The 21,486-nt window shown below is 38.9% G+C and overlaps 1 protein-coding gene across 1 annotated transcript in view; it reads right to left on the bottom strand.

The window, feature by feature from the left end:
• Positions 1-21,486, bottom strand: part of LOC115223143 — a 142,835-nt gene that overhangs the window by 85,018 nt on the left and 36,331 nt on the right. The window contains exons 25-39 of the mRNA XM_029793566.2: positions 20,812-21,216; positions 19,981-20,057; positions 19,092-19,155; positions 17,575-17,787; positions 16,154-16,268; positions 14,136-14,244; positions 11,755-11,951; positions 10,724-10,830; positions 8,988-9,143; positions 7,606-7,786; positions 5,866-6,044; positions 4,037-4,240; positions 2,975-3,089; positions 1,057-1,698; positions 10-233 (exon numbers count right to left, since the gene is read on the bottom strand). Of these exons, the coding sequence (XP_029649426.2) occupies positions 10-233; positions 1,057-1,698; positions 2,975-3,089; positions 4,037-4,240; positions 5,866-6,044; positions 7,606-7,786; positions 8,988-9,143; positions 10,724-10,830; positions 11,755-11,951; positions 14,136-14,244; positions 16,154-16,268; positions 17,575-17,787; positions 19,092-19,155; positions 19,981-20,057; positions 20,812-21,216 (2,988 nt within the window). The remainder of the gene's footprint in view (positions 1-9; positions 234-1,056; positions 1,699-2,974; positions 3,090-4,036; positions 4,241-5,865; positions 6,045-7,605; positions 7,787-8,987; positions 9,144-10,723; positions 10,831-11,754; positions 11,952-14,135; positions 14,245-16,153; positions 16,269-17,574; positions 17,788-19,091; positions 19,156-19,980; positions 20,058-20,811; positions 21,217-21,486) is intronic.

Here is a 21,486-nt window from a genome sequence, read left to right as displayed (position 1 = left end):
TAAACTGACCTGGCTACCATAACGGATTTCTGGAAGTTCCTTTTCTTCTACATGACTCACTTTGCCATTATATTTCACTTCATGTTTGATAAGTTGTTTATTAAAGAACCATTGTATTGTGTAATTAGTGTCGTAGTTCTTTATGGCAGTATAATTGCAGGTAAATGTAACGTGTTTGTTTTCTTTATTTTCTGATATGACAAGTGTAGGAGGAGATTTCAGTTCTGGACGGCCTGCACAAATGAAGAAAAGAGTTTTAAGCAGAGTAAATTACTTCAAGTGTATCAGTGTTTTCTACTGGAGAAGTTTGAGCCTCATGGAGGCAATGACTAGTTGTTGTTGTTGTTTGTTCCTTCTCCACCCATGCCTGGCTCATAAGGGCCGGTTTCCCGGTTTCCTTGGTGTATAGGTTCCCCACCTGGACAGAACACCGGTCCGTCACAGGTGAGCTGCATGATGCAGGAGGAAAGAGTGAGAGAAAGTTGTGGCGAAAGAGTCAGCAGAAGTTCACCATTACCTTCTGCCGGAGCTGTGTGGAGCTTAGGGGTTTTGCTCATAAACACACACGTCGCCTGGTCTGAGATTCGAACCTGCTATCCTTCGACCACAAGTCCGCTGCTCTAACAACTAGGCTATGTGCCTCCACTAGTGACCGACACATTCGGTAATATGCTGTGCTTGAGAAGATTCGTGAAGCTAAGTGAAATCATAGTCGTTGGTGATGCTAGTGTCATATAACTGGCACCTTTGCTGGTGGCACATAAAAAGCATCATTCAAGCGTTGGGCCTCACAGGGGCAATGTGGCTGATGCCAGTGCTGTGTAACTAGCATCCATGTTGGTTACAAGTAAAAAGCACCTTTTGCGCATTGGGTCTCATGGAAACCCTTGGTGATATGTTGCCACATCAGTAGGCAGCAAGGGGTCATGGGAATGATGTACCCAATAGAAATGATAATTTTCATTTCACAGGGAGAAAGAAGCAAGAGAAAAACAGAGAAAGAGAAAGAGAGAGAGAGAAAGAGAGAGAGAGAGAGGAGAATATTAGTTAACTTACCTATAACAAATTCCAATTTTTGGAGAATATTCCAGGAAGCCAAAAACAGTTTAAATCCCTCTACGACAATGTGGCTGTTGGATCCACTTGATTTAGGTTGGGCACCTCCAAAGATAAAGTCACACTTACTAACCGAAGGAGCAGTTTTGCGAGTGAGGACTGTTGCAGCTTTAGTTATGGGTTTCCCGTTCTTGACAATCACACTGCCATTTTGTTGACTCCACGAAAATACAAAATCTGCTGTTTGATTCAATTCAATTTGTTCAGTATTAACTGTCCAAATTTGTTTTCTTGTACTAACCGTAAACACTAGTTTGCGTTTAGAGTAGAAGAGGGCATAACCAGTAGAAGTACTCTCATCGCCACAGCTTGTAAAGACGTAGGCCTTTTCGGTTAAAGATTTGAAAGTCATAGTGAAACTGAAACTGATTCCTCGAAGACATTTTTCAGGATTTTGCAAGCACTCGACGTCTGCATTGATAATGACATATTGGTTGATACCATTGAATGAAAGAGCAAATTCATCTTGGGTCCCAGCAATAAGTTTTGGATTGCCGAACTGCTTGAAGTCACCGACGTTTGTTATCAAGTAAATGCTGTTGATACTGAGGAATTTTATCTCGTAGAAAACAATTTTATCTTCTGAAAGTGGAAAATAAACACGTTTATGAATAAATAAATTAAGAAATAAATGGTGTTTGTCTTCATATCTATCTTTTATCCATTACAAATTTCTCAACTAATTATAAATGTTGGCTTCAAGTAACAAATCTCTATATGCAAGGTGGTTTGGCCTGATTCTAGAAACAGTAGCCAGTTCTCCCTCTAATCCACCTTCCTGTTCTTCCTGCCTCCAAGACTCACTGTGACTCAACGTTACCACTATCATTCTCTCTTTGCGGCTACACAATGAATACTCCCTACCCACTCTTGTATAATGCAATGTTTCATTTCTTCTCTCCACTAAGAAATCTATTCTGCACCTTTCCCTCATGCTTTAACCTTTCATCACCTCAACATAAAGCTACTTCCACATTCACTGTAGTCCCACTCAGTGAAAAGGAATTTTAGTTTTATGAGCTACGTGGTTACTTCACTAGTGCTGGTGTCATGGAAAAGCACCCAGCACACTTTGATAAAATGGTTGGCACTAAGTAGAGATATCTAGCCATAGAAATCATGCCAAAGCAGAGCCTGAAGCATGGCTTAGTCTTCTAGAATGTTGGATCCTGTCAAATTGTCCAACCTGTGCCAGCATGGAAGACAAATGTTAAAAGATGATGGATGGTCATAGATGTAATATCTTTTGACCACATACCTGGCTGAAAGATGACAAACAAGATCTAGCAACTCGCCACAACCACGCATATGATAACTTACATAAGCTGTATTTCATTCATTCCCCCCATCGTGATATTCTCATATACCACATCCATTCATAATCTGATCCCTGTCCCTTGTGAGTATGCCTGGCACTTTGCCACCATCTCTCTCCCTCTTTCCTTCTCCTTCTCTTCCCTCAGGTTGGGTAACCATGTATCTCCTTTATGGCAGCGTACCTGTTTCTGTCCTGTTCTCATTCCTGATCTCTCCCTCTCTCTCTCTCTCTCTCTTTCTCTCTGGCCAGGTAGCCTTGTACCTCCTCTACAGCAATACACCTGTTTCTGTCTCTGTTTCACTATAACATCATCTGACACAAGATCACCTCCACCAACCAATGCACCCCTATCACCTCAAAAGATTCCTTGTCTTGCAAGTTACTTTGTGACCCTGTTAGTGCAGGTGCCACTTAAAAAGCATCCAGCCCACACTGTAAAGTGGTTGGTGTTTGAAAGGGCATTCAGCTATCAAAATCTTGTTGAAACTGATCTTGCCTGTGCTTGTGTCACATGAAAAACAATCAGTCCACTTGACTTACCTCGAATTTTTGTCCAACTTGTTTTAGAAATCAAAGTGTTGCAAGACTCAATGGGATTATTTGGATTCACTTGACCAAGAAGATAACAGAATCCTTCAATTCTGCAGACGTCAGTCTATGAAGACATGTAAGATGAAAGATATTTAAAAGACATGAAATAGATTGTTGGATGTAAATAAAGTAACTACCTGTTATATATATATATATATATATACTCCCTATACACACTTCTACTGTTCTCCTAATTATCCATCAACAATGTAGCTGCAACACTGTGACTGAATAGGGATCACAGTACAGAATAGATTTGGTCATGTCACATGAACAACGGTCATCTGAGAAACAAGAATGACCAAATACTTCAAACGCAAGATTCAAGCATCAGTGTTCCTTACTACTTGCAACACAGACAAACTTACAATGTGACCATTTATATATATATATTTCCCTCCTTTTCTGTTAGTTTCTTTCATGTCACACCCTCACCAATTAAAATGGTTGAGTTGTCTTCTGTTATTCAAATGCCAGCTGAATAACTGCAAATATATTCCAGAAACCTACCATCATCATCATCATCAACAACTTTCTGTTATTTTCCTCTACTTGGTCATTTTAAAAAAAATTTTGCACCCTTTTCAAGCCTAGCCAGGCTCATGGGCCCAGTTTCCCAGTTTCTGTGGCATATGTGTTCTCCACAGCTGGACAGGACACCAGTCCACCGCAGCGTTACTCAAGAAAAAGGAAGAGAAAGTGAGAAAAAGTTGGGGCGAAAGAGTACAACAGGGGTCGCCACCACCCCCTGCCGGAGCCTTGTGGAGCTTTAGGTGTTTTCGTTCAATAAACACACATAACACCCGGTCTGGGAATCGAAACCACGATCCTCCGACCGCGAGTCCGCTGCCCTAACCACTGGGCCATTGCGCCTCCACTTGGTCATTTTAACCAGAGCTAAATCTTCTAGAATAAGAAGCAGAGTTAATATTTGCTAATGCTAGATACCAATAGCAACAGGCGTGAATGATGTTTAACCATGCTGTGAATAAAAGTAAATTTTCTACTTACTCTTGCTGTGCAGCCATTTGTAAAATTACAATGGTCACAGTTGGCATAGTAAATCAACACTTTCATTAGAAGACTGTAACTTTTTCCTGTGTTACTTAACGACACGGTGTATAAACCAATTCCAGGAACAGCACAAGAGGCTACATTTGTGTTTTCAAAAATTGCTGGACTTATGATCGACTTCACAATTGTTTGGTAATCTCTCTGAGGAAAATAAACGAGATTTCAGAATATAAAGGATATGAAAAAAGAAAATAGAAAAAGAAAATTGGATTATTACATATGCACAAGAACATAAATTTTGGGTGATGGGCATCAGCGTTTTTAAAAATCTTGTTCCCTTATTCCAAATACTTGATTGCTATAATATTTTATCAGCCTTTGCTTTGTGAAGGGGAAAGGGGAAGGTAACCATAATGGAATTTTCACCTCTGATATAGACATAGCACAGTGAACCATTAACACATCAGAACCAATAGGAACTAATGTCTGGTGGCACATTTTTCTCCATTCTGCCAGTCGACCACCACAAAATATAATTCACTATTCACCAGATGGCTATTTAATTTTGAAATATACTTTTTGGATCATATATCATATATCATTTCATATCATATCTGTCTACACCTCTATCTATCTACCTCTCTCTATCAATTTATCTACCTCTCTCTCTCACTCTCTCTATGTATCTATCTTCCTCTCTATCTATCTATCTATCTATCTATCTACCTCTCTATCTATCTACCTCTCTATCTATCTATCTATCTACCTCTCTATCTATCTATCTATCTACCTCTATCTATCTATCTATCTATCTACCTCTCTATCTATCTATCTATCTATCTATCTATCTATCTATCTATTTATCTATCCATCTACCTACCTACCTACCTACCTACTACCTACCTACCTACCTACCTACCTACCTACCTACCTAGCTATCTCTCCCTCTCTCTCTGTCTGACTGTCAAAAATCTATCTATCTATCTATTCAAAATTACCTCTCTAAAAAACTGTACAAAAACCTTCTGGGAGAAGACTGTGAGGTGAAGGACAAACAACTTTCAAACAGTAAGTGAGTCTCTCTCTTTCTCTCTCATTCTCTTTCGTCATCCTTTCATGTGTAAAACACAACTTTCGATAGAAACATGCTCAGAATAGGTTGTATAATGTATATGGCTTGTGGTCGCCTTGGAAACAAAGTTACTTGTTAAATGCTATCAAGTCACAACATTCAGTGTATGATATGCAGTGAGACCAGACCCCACAACCCGTGGGCCCTCCACCAATGTTCAGTCGACATTTCGACATTTATTTTTCTCTGTGTCTGCCAAGAATGGGTGGAGGTGGTACCGTGGTGCTTCTTCGGAAGAGTCTGGACCTCAAAGTAAGAGCAATATTCCTAGACCCGGAGGGTAGGCTGGTCATCTTGGATGTCAGTGGCAGTAATGGGTGTGCTTTTTGACTGATAACAGCTAGGGAATAGGCAAGGAAAAGGCAAAAGCTGATACAGCTAGGCAACTTCCGAGGCACAAATCTGGGCAAAGTTGTTTAAGGACGACCAAAAGTCACCCAAACATACCAGCCTCCTCTCCCTGTGCTACTGATGTTATTCCAGGAAAAGTCAAAGACCAATAAAGCTTGGCACCAGTGAACTGGAGCAACGTGAATTAAAGTGTCTTACTCAAAAACACAACACACAACCTGGTCCAGGTATTGAACTCACTACCTCATGATTGTAAGCCTGACACTCTAACCACTGAGCCATGTGCCTTCACCAAAAAAGACCATGTAAGAAAAAATATATATATATATTTATATATACTTACCGTGTAGTGATTTACTTTGCAACTAAAAACATTTGTTTTAACAAAGTTTTCACCTCTGATATAGATATAGCACAGTGAAGCATTCATACATTGTAACCAATAGGAACTGACATCTGGTGGCACATCTTTCTCCACGGAACAATCTTCTCCGATGAATTTTTCATCACACAAACATTTTCCTGCAAACAAAGAAATTTTACAGAGATTTTATTTTGATTTCATGTTACAATTATTGAACAGCAGTACGACCGATTCTAGATCTCCAATGCATAAACTGCTGGTTCTGCAAAGTGAGAAAGATGAAGGAATGGCTAAGGTAAAGTTCATTCTATGTGCCATGTAGTGGGATCAACTGGAATTCTGTAATTGCAATTTGAACTTCTTAATGAAACAGACTGGACACATGTCTCATAATAATAATAATAATAATAGTAATAATATATATATATATATATATATATATATATATATATATATATAATTTTGAGAAAAACCCCTATTGAGCAATTCAATAGTGAAAGACTATTTATTGTTTATATACTTTATTGATTTTTAGTATAAGGTTTTTTAATAGTATATGTTTTCTATATGGTGTGAATAACGTCTTTCACTATTAAATTGCTTAATAGAGGTTTTTCTCTAAATTATATCCATATATCATATTTTGTGAAATTTGATTAGAATTGCTAAATTGAATTTTTCCTTGTAAGTTTGGAATTGTATTCCCTATTATCATTATTATTATTATTATTATTATTATTATTATTATTATATGTGTGTGTGTGTGTGTGTGTGTGTGTGTGTGTGTACATACATACAATAGACATGGCTATTTGGTTAAGATTAACTGTTTAAGATTTACCCCGATATTAACTGCAAGTCAAAAGTATATGAACAGCACCCAAAATGATACACAAAGGACAGAAAAGGGATTAAAAAGAGTCATAAAAAGGAAAGAGTGCACAGGTACAATAAGCGTAATGTTGGTGAGTTTTAGGAAGCAAAGGACTTTGTGAAAGATGCAGTGTCCTGACAGGGTCAACCCAAGATCATGTTTTTGTCATGTTCCTGCATCATGTGTGGCATTTGAAACTGGATTAATATTCCAAAAGTTGCTATTGTCTTAAGAGAAATGTAAGCATGCAAGAAAGAAACTAACAATTCCTTTCATATTCTTCCCTGGAAACACAGTGACAAGTTGATTGGTCCAGTGGAGGATTTCTCTTAGAGATGCAATCATCTGGATCGCTGGGGTCATTATTTATAAACATAGGTTTGCATATTATTATTATAGGCGCAGGAGTGGCTGTGTGGTAAGTAGCTTGCTTACCAACCACATGGTTCCGGGTTCAGTCCCACTGCGTGGCATCTTGGGCAAGTGTCTTCTGCTATAGCCTCGGGCCGACCAATGCCTTATGAGTGGGTTTGGTAGACGGAAACTGAAAGTAGCCTGTCGTATATATGTATATATATGTGTATGTATGTGTTTGTGTGTCTGTGTTTGTCCCCCCACCATCGCTTGACAACCGATGCTGGTGTGTTTACGTCCCCGTCACTTAGCGGTTCGGCAAAAAGAGACCGATAGAATAAGTACTGGGATTACAAAGAATAAGTCCCGGGGTCGATTTGCTCGACTAAAGGTGGTGCTCCAGCATGGCCGCAGACAAATGACTGAAACAAGTAAAAGATTAAAAGATATAAACTAAATGAATTGTCAAAGCAAATCAGTAAGTTCCTCACCTTTACTACAATTTCCATTTTGACTACAGTCATTGGGACACATGGACTCAATAATACTTATTGGTGGTCCTCTTGATCCATTCACTGTTATCCACAAGTCAACATTGTTTTCAATCGAAGTCAAACATTGTTCTTTTAAGTTCTCTAAAGCAGATGAAGCCCAAGACTTGTCATCGGTGAGCTACAATAACAATAACAAAGATCACAATGAAATACCATGGAAACAGGGAAGAGAGTGATTTAGTATATTGGTGTTTAATTAGATATACTAAGTCCTTAATTACAATATTATGCATTAATGTGTAAAACTTGTTTCATTTGAAATAATACATTTTTAAAACACTTAGATAAAAGAAATAAATATTTAGGCACCAGAGTGGCTGTGTGGTAAGTAGCTTGCTTACCAACCACATGGTTCTGGGTTCAGTCCCACTGCATGGCACCTTGGGCAAGTGTCTTCTACTATAGCCTTAGGCTGACCAAAGCCTTGTGAATGGATTTGGCAGACGGAAACTGAAAGAAGCCCATCATATATATATATATATGTGTGTGTGTGTGTGTGTGTGTGTTTGTTTGTACCCCCACCATTGCTTGACAAGTGATGTCGGTGTGTTTATTTCCCCGTAACTTATTGGTTCAGCAAAAGGAACCAATAGAATAAGTACTAGGCTTACAAAGAATAAGTCCTGGGGGGCGATTTGTTCGACTAAAAGGCGGTGCCCCAGCATGGCCGCAGTCAAATGACTGAAACAAATGAAAGAATTTACATTGCAGTCTTCAGCCATACTCTCCAAAGTCTGCTTAATCTGGAGATCAAGATTTTATAGACATATCATTTCACCTTATGTTGTGATTGCTGTTCTTCCTCTTATTTCATATCTTAACTACTCCCCCTTCTATGATTTCATTCTGCTTTCTCTCTCCCTTCAGCTCTTTATATTTGCTAGCAATACAAAATGACCTCCTTTAGCCAAACTTCTCTTGAGAAGGGAAGCATGATTTCTTTGCACTATCTTCCTGGTCATTGATTGCATACCCATGACTTTTTGCACATAATACCTGCAAGATATGATTATTACACAACTTTTGGCTTCTTGAAACAGCTGTTCAGTTAAAAATTAATTAATCTCTTTATATATATTTTTTGGTTTGTATTCTTTATATCCTGTGTGCTCCGTGTAAATATATAGCAATAATAATGATTAATAATGAATGAAAGTGATGAAAAATGAGAATGAAACTAACAATATCAGTTATAATGTTGTCATGATGATGATGATGATGATGATGATGATGATGACAATAATGATGATAAAAATAATGACAAAGATGATGATGGCAACTGTAACGACAACAAGGAGAGTCACATCAGTTAAACTTACTTTGATATCTTCAAAGCATGAGGCTATTACATTTGAAAAGCTCACATCCTTAACTTTCTCGCAATATTGGCCTGACTTGCTCTGCCGAATGAAGTCCATGCAATACTCGTGGGCATTTTCTTCTGTGATTCCACTTGCTGTTGGCCATTTAACATCCTACAAAAGAAAGAAGTAAATGATAAAAATATTATTAAGAAACCAAAAGAAATAGTTCAAAACTCTGTGAAAAATAAAGCAGTGTAGGACTAGGAGTTAAGAGAGTGGGATTAACAGTGAGGGGCTAAGAGAGTGGGATTAGCATTAGGTGTTAAGAGACTGAGATTAACAGTGAGAGGTTAAGAGAGTGGGATTAACAGTGAGAGGTTAAGAGAATGGGATTAACAGTGAGGTGTTAAGAGAATGGGATTAACAGTGAGGGGTTAAGAGAATGGGATTAACAGTGAGGGGCTAAGAGAGTGAGATTAACAGTGAGGGGCTAAGAGAATGAGATTAGAGGAGATGTGTTGAAGCAGTATTTCTGATGCTTTGCTTTCATGTTTTCAAGAAGGGTTCTTTATTCCAAATGGAATTTATACATTGGACCACTGAGTGGGATGTTTAATTTTATGGAGGGCACAAATAAATGTCACTGCACTGTTAATGCTGACATGGAGAGAGAGAGAGATGGTGAAATTGGTGAAGGAGGAGAAAGAAACTGGAGGGGCTAGAGTAGAAGGAGGAGGAAGTTGCATGTTGGGAGTGGAAGGAGATAAAGTAGAAAGAGAGAGAAGTGATAGAGTAGAATGAGAGAGAGAGAGAGAGAGGTTAATAGGTAGGTAAGTAGACACATACCTACATACATACACAACTATATATACACAGCTTCCGTACTGGCTTCCATGTCGGTGGCACGTAAAAAGCACCATCCGAATCGTGGCCGAAGCCAGTGCCGCCTCTGCTGGCTTCCGTGCCGGTGGCACGTAAGATGCACCAATCTGACCGTGGCCGATGCCAGCCTCGCCTGGCATCTGTGCAGGTGGCATGTAAAAAGCACCCACTACACTCATGGAGTGGTTGGCATTAGGAAGGGCATCCAGCTGTAGAAACATTTCCAGATAAGACTGGAGCCTGGTGCAGCCTACTGGCTTCCCAGATCCCCGGTCAAACCGTCCAACCCATGCTAGCATGGAGAACGGATGTTAAACGATGATGATGATCATCATCATCATCATTATATGCCAACACACACACACATATATAAACCTATAAACCATCATCCATCATCGTCGTTTAACATCCACTTTCCATGCTGGTATAGACCCCCTTCAGTCATGAATGAGCTTGGGATTGAACCTAGAAAGTTCCCCTCCAAGGCACAAGTCCGGGCAATGTTGTTTATGGAAGACCAGTAGTCGCCCATGCATACCGGTCTCCCCTCTCCACGCCAACAGTGTTATCCAAGAGAAAGGTAAAGGTTGATATAGCTTGGCACCAGTGACATCATAACTCATTGCTACAGCTGGGTGAATTGGAGCAATATGAAATAAAGAGTCTTGCTCAAGAACACAACAAAGAGCCCAGTGCAGGAATTGAACTCACTACCTCATGAGTGTGAGCCTGATTCTCTATCCACTAAGCCACGCACCACACATAAGTACAGACATATAAACATATATACAGACCTAAGAAAGGAACACAGAAAAAGGAGGGAAATATGATGTAGTGGTGGTGAATAAGCAAGATATTATTTTACTTACAGGACTAGTATAGTTATGGTTGACTTCAAATATTTCTCTTTGATCTTCTGAAACACATTTCCCAGTGACAGCAGCCTCTTTAAGTAGCATTTCAGTAATATCTTTTGCTGTAAACAGAGATAATGATGTAATTTAACTCAATAAAATATTGGTACAGTACAAAACTCGGGTGTGTTCCACAATGGAGTCTTATTTCTATGCCTGGAACAATTCTACTGCTTAGTGCTACACACACAAACATTGTAGACTGCATCCAGAAAACAACCATCCGATAGATTGACATAAAGTCATTCACAGGTAACCAGATTCTGGCCCACAGGTACTCTGTGTCCTCTCTATGCCTTTTCTACCCCTACTTTGCTAGCATCTTCTCTTCACAGCTGTCCACACTTGTGACCCCTACACCTGAGCATTCCTGATTCATTTCTTATTTCTTTATTGCCCACGAGGGGCTAAACACAGAGGGGACAAACAAGGACAGACAAACAGATTAAGTCGATTATATCGACCCCAGTACGTAACTGGTACTTATTTAATCAACCCCGAAAGGATGAAAGGCAAAGTCGACCTCAGCGGAATTTCAGTGCAGAACGTAAAGTCAGACGAAATACCGCTAAGCATTTTGCCCAACCTGTTAACGATTCAACCAGCTCGCCGCTTGATTCATTCGCCAGCTCATCATCTGATTCATTTGTTTCTGCTCTTCTCCTCTCCTCCCCTCACCCTGTCTTTCCCACTGGTGTTGACCTACAATGCTTTGAGATAAATATCAACAGCATCAATCTCACTAACCTTCGAGAATTGGAAAAACCACGAACACTCCACTCTTCCTCCAGAAACCCCCCCACACACACCCCACGCCCACCAGTGAAAAATCCAAAAACAAAACAAGTTCATAAAAACATATTAAATAATTGCATACCTTTAGCATTTTTTATTCAGTAACGGTGATTATTAATGATGAAGGATTGGTGGGGATAATACGAGCAGGAAAAAGATGAAATGTGAAATTAGAGACAAATTTGATTTACCTTTTCCTCTACCATTTTTAATTTCTACTTTTGAGCCATTCAGCCTTTCATTAATAGCATCACAGGACATCAGATCAAACCCACGGCCACACATCGCAGGCATCTTTTGACCACAAGAACAATAGATCTCTTTGTCTGAATCTTTCTGACTTGTTTCTCCACAGAAGCCATCATATAAAGAATCCTTCTCATAGACTCTGTTAAAAATAAAATATTTCTTATTTAGTGATTGTTAACAAAAACAAGGATTTACAAATGGAGGAAATGGGCATAGATTTTGGGATTTTGGGTGATAGATTGGATGGAGCATAAATGAGTTGAAGGTGGTGCTGGGTACCAAATATAATAGGTAATGAATAAAAGAACAATAATTCCATCAGTGTGAGCCACAAATGGAAAACTTGTATTTGCTGACAGTAGAAGGTTAATAATGAAATTATTGTATACAGTGCTCAGGTGCACCACAACTTGTATGAGTAAGGTCGTATGAGTAAGGAGGAGATTAAGGAAAGTGGCAAAGTAAAATATCTGATTGTTTGGAATTCATGGATGAAATGAATAAGGATCAGCACAAGTGAACATTTTAAGAGTGAAGATCTTTCCAATCCAGTTCGTTGCATGGTCGGGTCGTCGGCGACTAAACTGGCAAACCCACCAAGCTTGCTTGGTGAGGAGGGTGTTTATTGGTCACCCTGCGGGATGAAAAACAAGACCCGTCAAAGGGCGGAGGAACTCTTGAGAGTCAACGGCCATCCAATAAATGTCTTAAGGCTGTATCATGCACGGGGACATAGAAATAATCGGACTGAATACCCAATCGCGCGATTAAGCCATTGGGAGTGAAGGACTCCTAGCCTTTGTTAGGGCATCCTTCTAGTAGAAGGTAACTCAGGTAACAGGGATAACTCCGACATAAAACCTGCGGCTCTGTGGTTACCGATGATGTTGACTTGTTCTTCTTTTCAGATTATGGCTGCTGTTCCTCAGTGAGTGGGATTGACTCAGTGCACAGCCTTTCCTCACTTTAAAAAAACAAATCTTCTTGCACAGGCATTGCACGATAACAACATTAATTAAGCTTCGTGCAATGGCCATACTCGATAACGAGGGGGCAGCCACCAATATATATATATAAATAAGTATAATTTGTTTATTTTTTGTATAATGTCAGGTTGCTCTTGAGCACTACTGGTAACATGTAACACAGTACAACCTATCTCATGGTCGGGTCATCAGTGACTAAACTGGCAACCTTGCTTGGTGAGGAGAGTGATTGTTGGGCACCCAGTGGGATGAAAACTAAGACCCGTCAAAGGGTGGAAGAACTACTGCGTAGTCAACAGCCAATTCAACAAGTACCTTGTTGTGGTGAAGTGCCTGTGTGCTCCATTGACTTGGAGTGCTCTGCTGGAAGGAGAGAAATCTTCAGGCAGGTCTTACCAGGCCAGACAGGTTGAAGGGTAGGAGACAGACAAAACCTTAATGACAATAAATCGAAGCAATGGCAGCAGGGTGTGGATTTAGTTATCGGCAGGACCTAACAGACCAGATTCCTGGCTTTGAACTAGCAGGATGTCATGCAGAGGATCTTGAATACAAGACAATGGATGAGACCCTAATATTCTTAGTTAGATGGAAAGTGTGGGACCAAATGGAGCAGCACCCTGTGACTCCAATAGTATGCAAAACCGAAACCCCTATGAGGGGCATCCTATGGGACAACCTAGATGAGATGAGATTCTTTTTGTTTATTATGAAGAAAACATTAAGGTTTATTTTATTGCTGTCATAAATAAAAGGGTAAAGACCCTCTTCGATCATGAATGACCGTGGGATTGCACCTAGAAAGTTCCTCTCTGAAACACAGATCCAGGCAAGGTTGTTTATGGAAGACCAGCAGTTGCCCAAGCATAGCCGCCTCCCTTCTCTATGCCACCAATGTTATCCAAGGGGAAGGCAAAGATTGATACAGCTTGGCACCAGTGACATCTCAACTCATTTCTACAGCTGAGTGAACTGGAGCAATGTAGAATAAAGTGTGTTGTTCAAGAACGCAACACACAGCCTTGTCCAAGAATTGAGCTCACCACCTCACTATTGTGAGCCCAATAGTCTAACCACTGAGCCATGTGCCTTCAGTGCCCTGGAATATTGCCATTAAGTAGCAAATATCTTCTCATAGCAGTACCTTAAAAATGAGCAATGAGTTGCATACAAAGGAAGAAGCAGCTACAAGATTTTCAGGCGTTAAGCAAGTTGGACAAAGTATCTTTATGGCATTTCTTCCTGGTCAATAATAGGAGCTACGATTGACTATAAATCTGTTCAATGTTGGCTGACATGGGTTTAAGCATACATAATATTAAAAATATTTCTCTTACTTCCAGCTTAGTGAGAACTTATTTGGTTGAGATTTAGTGGTTGTTAATGTCTGTCCATCAGACATTAAGAGATCATTCTTCGTGTTATGATCAAAGGTGCCACACAAACCTATTAATGTAAGAAAATTGATATAATTAAGACAATTGGAAATGAAAGTAGCAATCAATGTACACTCAGTGTGTGTGTGTGTGTGTGTGTGTGTGTGTGTGTGTGTGTGTGTGTGTGTGTGTGTGTGTGTGTGTGTGTGTGTGTGCAGTTTATTTGGTTCCAACTTCTTCATAGACAGTAGAAATGTGTTCCACAAAACAACCAAAATATATAACATAAACATATATATGATGGGCTTGTTTCAGTTTCCATTTACCAAATCCACTCACAAGGCTTTCGTCAGCTCAAAGCTATATTAGAAGAAACTTGCTCAAGGTGCCATGCAGTAGGACCGAACCTGGAACCATGTGGTTGTGAAGCAAGTTTTTTTACCACACAACCATGCCTATTGAAACCTATCTTTCCTTTTAATTGTTTCAGAAATGTTAGAATATGGTACAAGTGCAGGGGTTGGTTTTACTCAACCATATTGGTTTTCAGAATGTCTGGTATTGTTCCCCTGTTTGATATCCCTATTTACACATACACTGTGTTGTATCTATTTGATATATCTAATTATCAACAGGGGTCTTTTTTTGTAGAGATGAAACTGTTTAAGTATCAAACTGATCAGAGATCAAACTGGTTACTCTTTTACTCTTTACTCTTTTACTTGTTTCAATCATTTGACTGCGGCCATGCTGGAGTACCACTTTTAGTCAAGCAAATCGACCCCAGGACTTATTCTTTGTAAGCCTAGTACTTATTCTATTGGTCTCTCTTGCCGAACTGCTAAGTTATGGGGACATAAACACACCAGCATCGGTTGTCAAGCGATGTTGGGGGAGGGGGACAAACACAGACACACAAACATACACATGCACACATACATATACATATATATACGACGGGCTTCATTCAGTTTCTGTCTACCAAATCCACTCACAAGGCTTTGGTTGGCCCGAGGCTATAGTAGAAGACACTACCCCAAGGTGCCATGCAGTGGGAATGAACCTGGAACCATGTGGTTCATAAACAAGCTACTTACCACACAGCCACTCCTGTATATGGAGTTATCAAATAAATATTTTATCTGTACAGGAGATGTTAGGTAAAAGAGGTAAAAACCCCTTTCAGTCATGAATGACCATGGGATTGCACCTAGAAATTTACTCTCCAAGGCACAAGTCCAGGTAATGTTGTATATGGAAGACAGGCAGTCACTCATGCATATCATGCTCCCATCTTCACATCACTGATGTTATCTGAGGGAGACAAACACTGATACAGCTTGGCCCAAGCGACATTGTAGCTCATTTCTACAGCTGAGTGTGCTGAAGCAATGTGAAATAAAGTGTCTTGCTCAAGAACACAATACACAGCTCGGTCCAGGAACTGAACTCACTACCTCACACTCTAACCGCTGATATATAAACTGTCTCCTAAAACAATAATCTTATTAAGAACAAGTGATATTAATATATTTAGAGATTAAATTACAAAGATAACATTATAAAGATGGCATAATTAAATCTCAGAATCAGATTGAAACAGTAATCGCTCAATAATGTAAAGTATAGAAGCCATCTTATCATGGCTAACCACATTGGGGAGGGGGGTGTTACTGTAGCTTTATAGCCCCAAGAGATCTTCGTCTCTAGCTGGCTTTAGACACAATATCAGTGTCCTTGGAGTATTTGCAAAGGGAGGCCATCCCTTCCTCGCAAGCCTGAGTGATACGCTCAAACTAGTTTCGGGATTGTTGTCCCTCGTCAACGGGCGGTAACCACCAGGTCGCGATGAAAGTGAAGGCCTCTTTGCAAACATATATAAGTTTTTCTAAGACGATTTTATTAACTATAATTTGACATGAGCTTTATCTAGTTTAGCATACACAAAAATAATTGATAAGAATAAACCAGAGCTTTACCTTCAGTATTCTGGAAATCCAATGCAGATGCCTTAAACCAGACGTTTATAAACTTACTGGCTTTCTTACGGTTAACCATTTGAATGGTTAGTACTCCTCCTGTTGGCAAAATTACCTGTAGGGTAAAGTTAAGAGAGTAATTTACATTATTTTCACATTTCTGTAATGAGAACATTACTGATTAATTTAGTAGCACCACAAGTTCAACCGGATATTCACAGGTTCAATCTGAACCTCATCATTTCTGTACATGTAGTGTACGAAGAGTTGTTGATGTTGTTTAGCTCTAGATTCACTCTGACTGAGCAATACTTATAGTCAAAAGCATTCCAATAATGACCATCCTTTCTCATACATTTTTTTTCAAACATAATATTGCCAGATCTATCCTATCCGATGGAGACTTCTTATTTTTAAAGAAGGTAGGGTGTGATTTGAGAGTTTGCATTGTATGGATGTATTGTTATTTATATTTTTATGGGTTGCTCAGTGGTTGAATATATTTCTACAATGACATTGTAAGGTAAGTGTAAGTGGCTGGATCTGGCCAGTTTGAATAAAAAAAGAGGTAGAATAGTTGGGTTGGACATGGCTGGCTTAAATGCTAAAGGGTTAAAGTTATGCAAGCACACAGATATGAACAGAGAATAATATACAATTACATGTATACTGAATTAAAAACACATGCATACACAAATATGAACCATGAACACACATTCATTCATGGACACATGTACAGACAAAAATACATACATATATGTATATATAAATAAATGAAAGAATGGAGTTGAACAACGATTTAACAAAATTCCTTTATTCTCGACATCTGTTTCGAAGGCTGCATATTCCTAATTTAGAAGGAATAAGGGGTGCATTATGCCGCCTTCTCATCAGGAAAAACAAGGAACTTATGTCAGCATCAAGATGAACAAAGACTTTCGCTATTATCGCTATGGGCTCCGTGTGGGCAGTCATCTAAAAGTTTTTGTTCATCTTGATGCTGACATAAGTTCCTTGTTTTTCCTGATGAGAAGGCGGCATAATGCACCCCTTAGTCCTTCGAAATTAGGAATATGCAGCCTTCGAAACATATGTCGAGAATAAAGGAATTTTGTTAAATCGTCTTTCAACTCCATTCTTTCATTTATTTGTATTAAAAAAACACACAAATTTCCACACAAAAGCACGTGATCTCTGCCCTTGGCATGTAGCCTCAACCGTGTTTTTCTGATGTGAATTTGCTACCCAGGTATCGGTTAACCGAATTATCCATACTAAAATAATTCATTCAACTACTTATATATATATATATATATATATATATATGTGTGTGTGTGTGTGTGTGTTTCTGATACATGCATAAAGATGGAGTTACTTTAAAAAGACAAGACAGAAGACAACCTGTTAGTAATCAACCGTACCTGATATTTTCTTCCTTCTCCAAACTGGAGGATTTTAGTTCCTGGGTTCAGTTCTCCATTTAAGTAAATCTTTCTCAGAATTTCTGATTTCTTAGCAACTGCTCCAGCGCTTGCCCCGCAGCGGTCAAACACAATGACATCATCATCGGATTTAATAGCTACAGCACAGTTACAAGAAGCACGTCCATTGCAATTACGGTAGAATGAATGTATCTGCAAAATAATATATATACATATATACACATATCATCATCATTTCATCAGTATCAATATTTTGACATCCTCTTTTCTTGGCTGAAATGGATCAGATGAAGGTCATTAGGGCAGATTTCCTACAGCCAGAGGCTCTTCCTTTTACCAACTTGCAGCTATTTCCAAATAAGGTAATATTTCCCCATAACTAGATATGTTTCCATGGAAAACTGGAAACAAATAGCACTGCTTGTATGACTTATTTATTACTATCATGATGTGTGTGTGTGTGTGTGTGTGTGTGTGTGTGTTTTACTTGTTTCTCTCATTATGCACCATTTTGAAGAATTTTAGTCAAATAAGTCAATCGCAGCATTTGTGTTTGTTTTTAAGCAAGTCACTTATCGCATTGGTCTCCTCTTCTGAACTGCTAGGTTACAGGGATGTAAACACACTGACACCTGTTATGAAGCAATGAAGAGGGACAAATACTGACACCAAACAAACAGAGAAATATATATATAACTATATATAATAGGCTTCTTTCAGTTTCAATCTACCAAATCCACTAAAGGCTTTGATTGGCTCGGGGCTATTGTAGGAGAAACTTGCCCAAGGTGTCACATAGTAAGACTGAACCTGAAACCATGTGGTTAGGAAGCAAACTTCTTACCACCATAGAGACCTGACTGCACCTATATATATATACAGGGGTTAGACAAAATAATGGAAACATCATAGCATCATAATTTTGAAATATCTTAGAAATCCACAGGCCCAATGGTTTCCCTTCATGGCAGAATTAATAGTCAAGACTATTTAAGCATTTTATCTGATCAAATTCATCCTATGGTTGGAGAACTGTTTCTAGAGGGTAACACAATCTTTCAGGATGAAAATGTACCAGTTCAAACAGCTAAAGTTGTTACTGAATAGCATGAGGAACATTCTAGTGAAGTTGAACATCTTATCTGGCCACCACAGTCCCCAGATCTCAATACTATTGAACATTTATGGTGCATTTTAGCAAAACAAGTAAAGAGTCGATATCCCCTACCATCATCACTACAAGAACTGGAGACTGGTTTAGCTGAAGAATGGACAAAAATTCCTTTGGAAACAATTCAAACTTTGTACGAGTCCATACCTCGTAGAATTCAAGCTGTGATTACTGCCAAAGACGGTCCTACCCCATAATAAAATAAATTTAATTGAAATTTTAAGTTGTTACAAATTCTTTATTATTTGGAAGTTAATTAAAAGACAGAAGCAGTACATTTCATTAGATATTTAAAAAATGTCAATTAGAAATACTGTATAATTACCTCATATGGTAAGGTTTTATGCTTGTACAGGACAAATTCACCCTCAAAGAAGTTATTGTAATGCCTGATAAATGGTAAAAAAAAAAAGATATGAAAAAAAATTAGAAACCTTATATTATGTCTAAATGTATTTCCATTTTCAAACATGAAAATAAAGTATTCAATGTATATAGCAGAGCCTATTTATTTATTCATATATATATATATATACTAGCAGTATCGCCCGGCGTTGCTCGGGTTTGTAAGGGAAATAACTATATAAGCATTTTTAGAGATGTAAAGTATAATAGCCATCTCAATATGGCTAACCACAAAGGGGGGGGGGGGTTACTGTAGCTTTTTACGTTCTGAGATTAAATAATAAATTTTTAGAGAGTTACTTCCCTTATATATGCCAAAACTGCATTAAAAATGGGAAAAATTGATGGGAAATTTTTTTTTAAATCGTAGACTCATCGTAGATGCGCGCTAATACCCAGAAGGGCTCGATATGAATCACGACTATCAGATACCCGCTTTTGGTTACACTGCACCGCAAAATGTGGGAGTAGTTAGGAATCTAAATCGTAGGAGACAGACAGCACACACCCTCACTTTTATATATAAAGATATATATATATATATGGTTCAATACTCTAACCACTGAGCCATATATAAACATACATACAACTACTCATATACATACATACACACACACACACACACACACACACACACAGACACACAGATATATATTTCAGTATAAAAGTGTCTAAGAACAGATGTAATTATTTAAACAGAACCCAGTATGGTTTCATGTGCATATTCAGGAATTGGGACCCAGCGATCTTCAGAGATTTCTGTTTGTTTAAAAATTACCTATTTTTTGAAATATCAGGAAATGTCTTACCTTCCATCAAATGTTGTCATGTGAGGATCGTTAATAGAACGACACAATGCTAATGAATCGTTGTCTTCAATATTGATCTGAAAAAGAAGTGAGAGAGAAAGTTAACTGGTCAAACCTGCTTCGAATTTATATCTGTTGACTGGTTTCCCCCATTTTACTTGTAGCCCTCCTGCTGTTGTGGTGCAGCATTCTTGGGTCTTTGTGGAGTATACCAGTCGCAAGTACTTTGTTTAGTACATATTTTGAAGAAGAAAAGAAGAAGGAGGAGGAGGAGAATAAGAAGAAAAGGAAGAAGAAGAAGAGAAGAAGAAGGCGGAGAAGAAGAAGAAGAAGAAGAAGAAGAAGAAGAAGAAGAAGACGGAGAAGAAGAAGAAGAAGGCGGAGAAGAAGAAGAAGAAGAACAAGAAGAAGAACAAGAACAAGAACAAGAAGAAGACGGAGAAGAAGAAAGGAGAAGAAGAAGAAGGAGGAGGAGGAGGAGAAAGAGGAGAAGAAGAAGAAGAAGAAGAAGAAAGAGGAGAAGAAGAAGAAGAAGAAGAAGGAGGAGGAGGAGAAAGAGGAGGAGAAGAAAAAGAAGAAGAAAGAGGAGAAGGAGGAGGAGGAGGAGAAAGAGGAGAAGAAGAAGAATAAGAAGGAGGAGGAGGAGGAGGAGGAGAAGAAGAAGGAGAAAGAGGAGGAGAAGGAGGAGAAGGAGAAGGAGGAAGAGGAGAAGAAGAAGGAGAAGGAGGAAGAGGAGGAGGAAGAGGAGAAGAAGAAGGAGGAGAAGGAGGAAGAGGAGGAGGAGAAGAAGAAGAAGAAGAAGAAGAAGAAGAAGAAGAAGAATTTACTTACATCAACTTTGCCAAGTGATTTAACCGAGTCGGATATTTCATCAATCATAATGTCTGCAAACACTTCGATTTTCCTTTGTTGCTTCTTATCAATTAAGGCATCAAGGCTTGCACTGACGGGGATCGTGATGACGGAATATGACAGCGTCATGTCCACATGGTACTGACAGAATTTCTGCTTGTCAGAAAGCATTCCTTTCCAGCCAAACACTGCCTGACTCACATGATGGTTAGTTTGGGGACATTTGATGTCAGCCTTCACTTCCGGTAGAACTGGGTGTATATTTAACTGGCAGAACTCTTTCCTGTCTTTTGGTTCACACAACAAGCGTGGAGGGAAGTCTATTTGAACTTGAATATCAGCTGCTCCTTGGCCTTCTCTGATTGTAAGTGTTTTGGTTTTTAGCTGTAACAGATCGAAAAATAAGGAGAACAATGAGTAAACAAGGCAGACCCTCATCACAGGCCCTCTACTCTTGATGGGGCCACTGGGATACAGTCATGATATATTGTGTGGTTTTAGGGTTAGGGTTCATCCAGGTCTGAACAAGCTAATATCTTCCAATGAGAAAGAGATGATCCCAGTATTGGAGTGATACTTTTTTGGTTTTGAAATGATGAAAAGCAAAGTTCCTTGGAACGATTGTATACTAAAAACTAAAAACAACTGCAAAGA

This window comes from Octopus sinensis, linkage group LG22, assembly GCF_006345805.1.
Source record: "Octopus sinensis linkage group LG22, ASM634580v1, whole genome shotgun sequence".
Taxonomy (NCBI): Eukaryota; Metazoa; Mollusca; class Cephalopoda; order Octopoda; family Octopodidae; genus Octopus; species Octopus sinensis.
The sequence above is the reverse complement of the archived record's forward strand: the minus strand, read 5'-3'. Positions and strand labels throughout refer to the sequence as shown.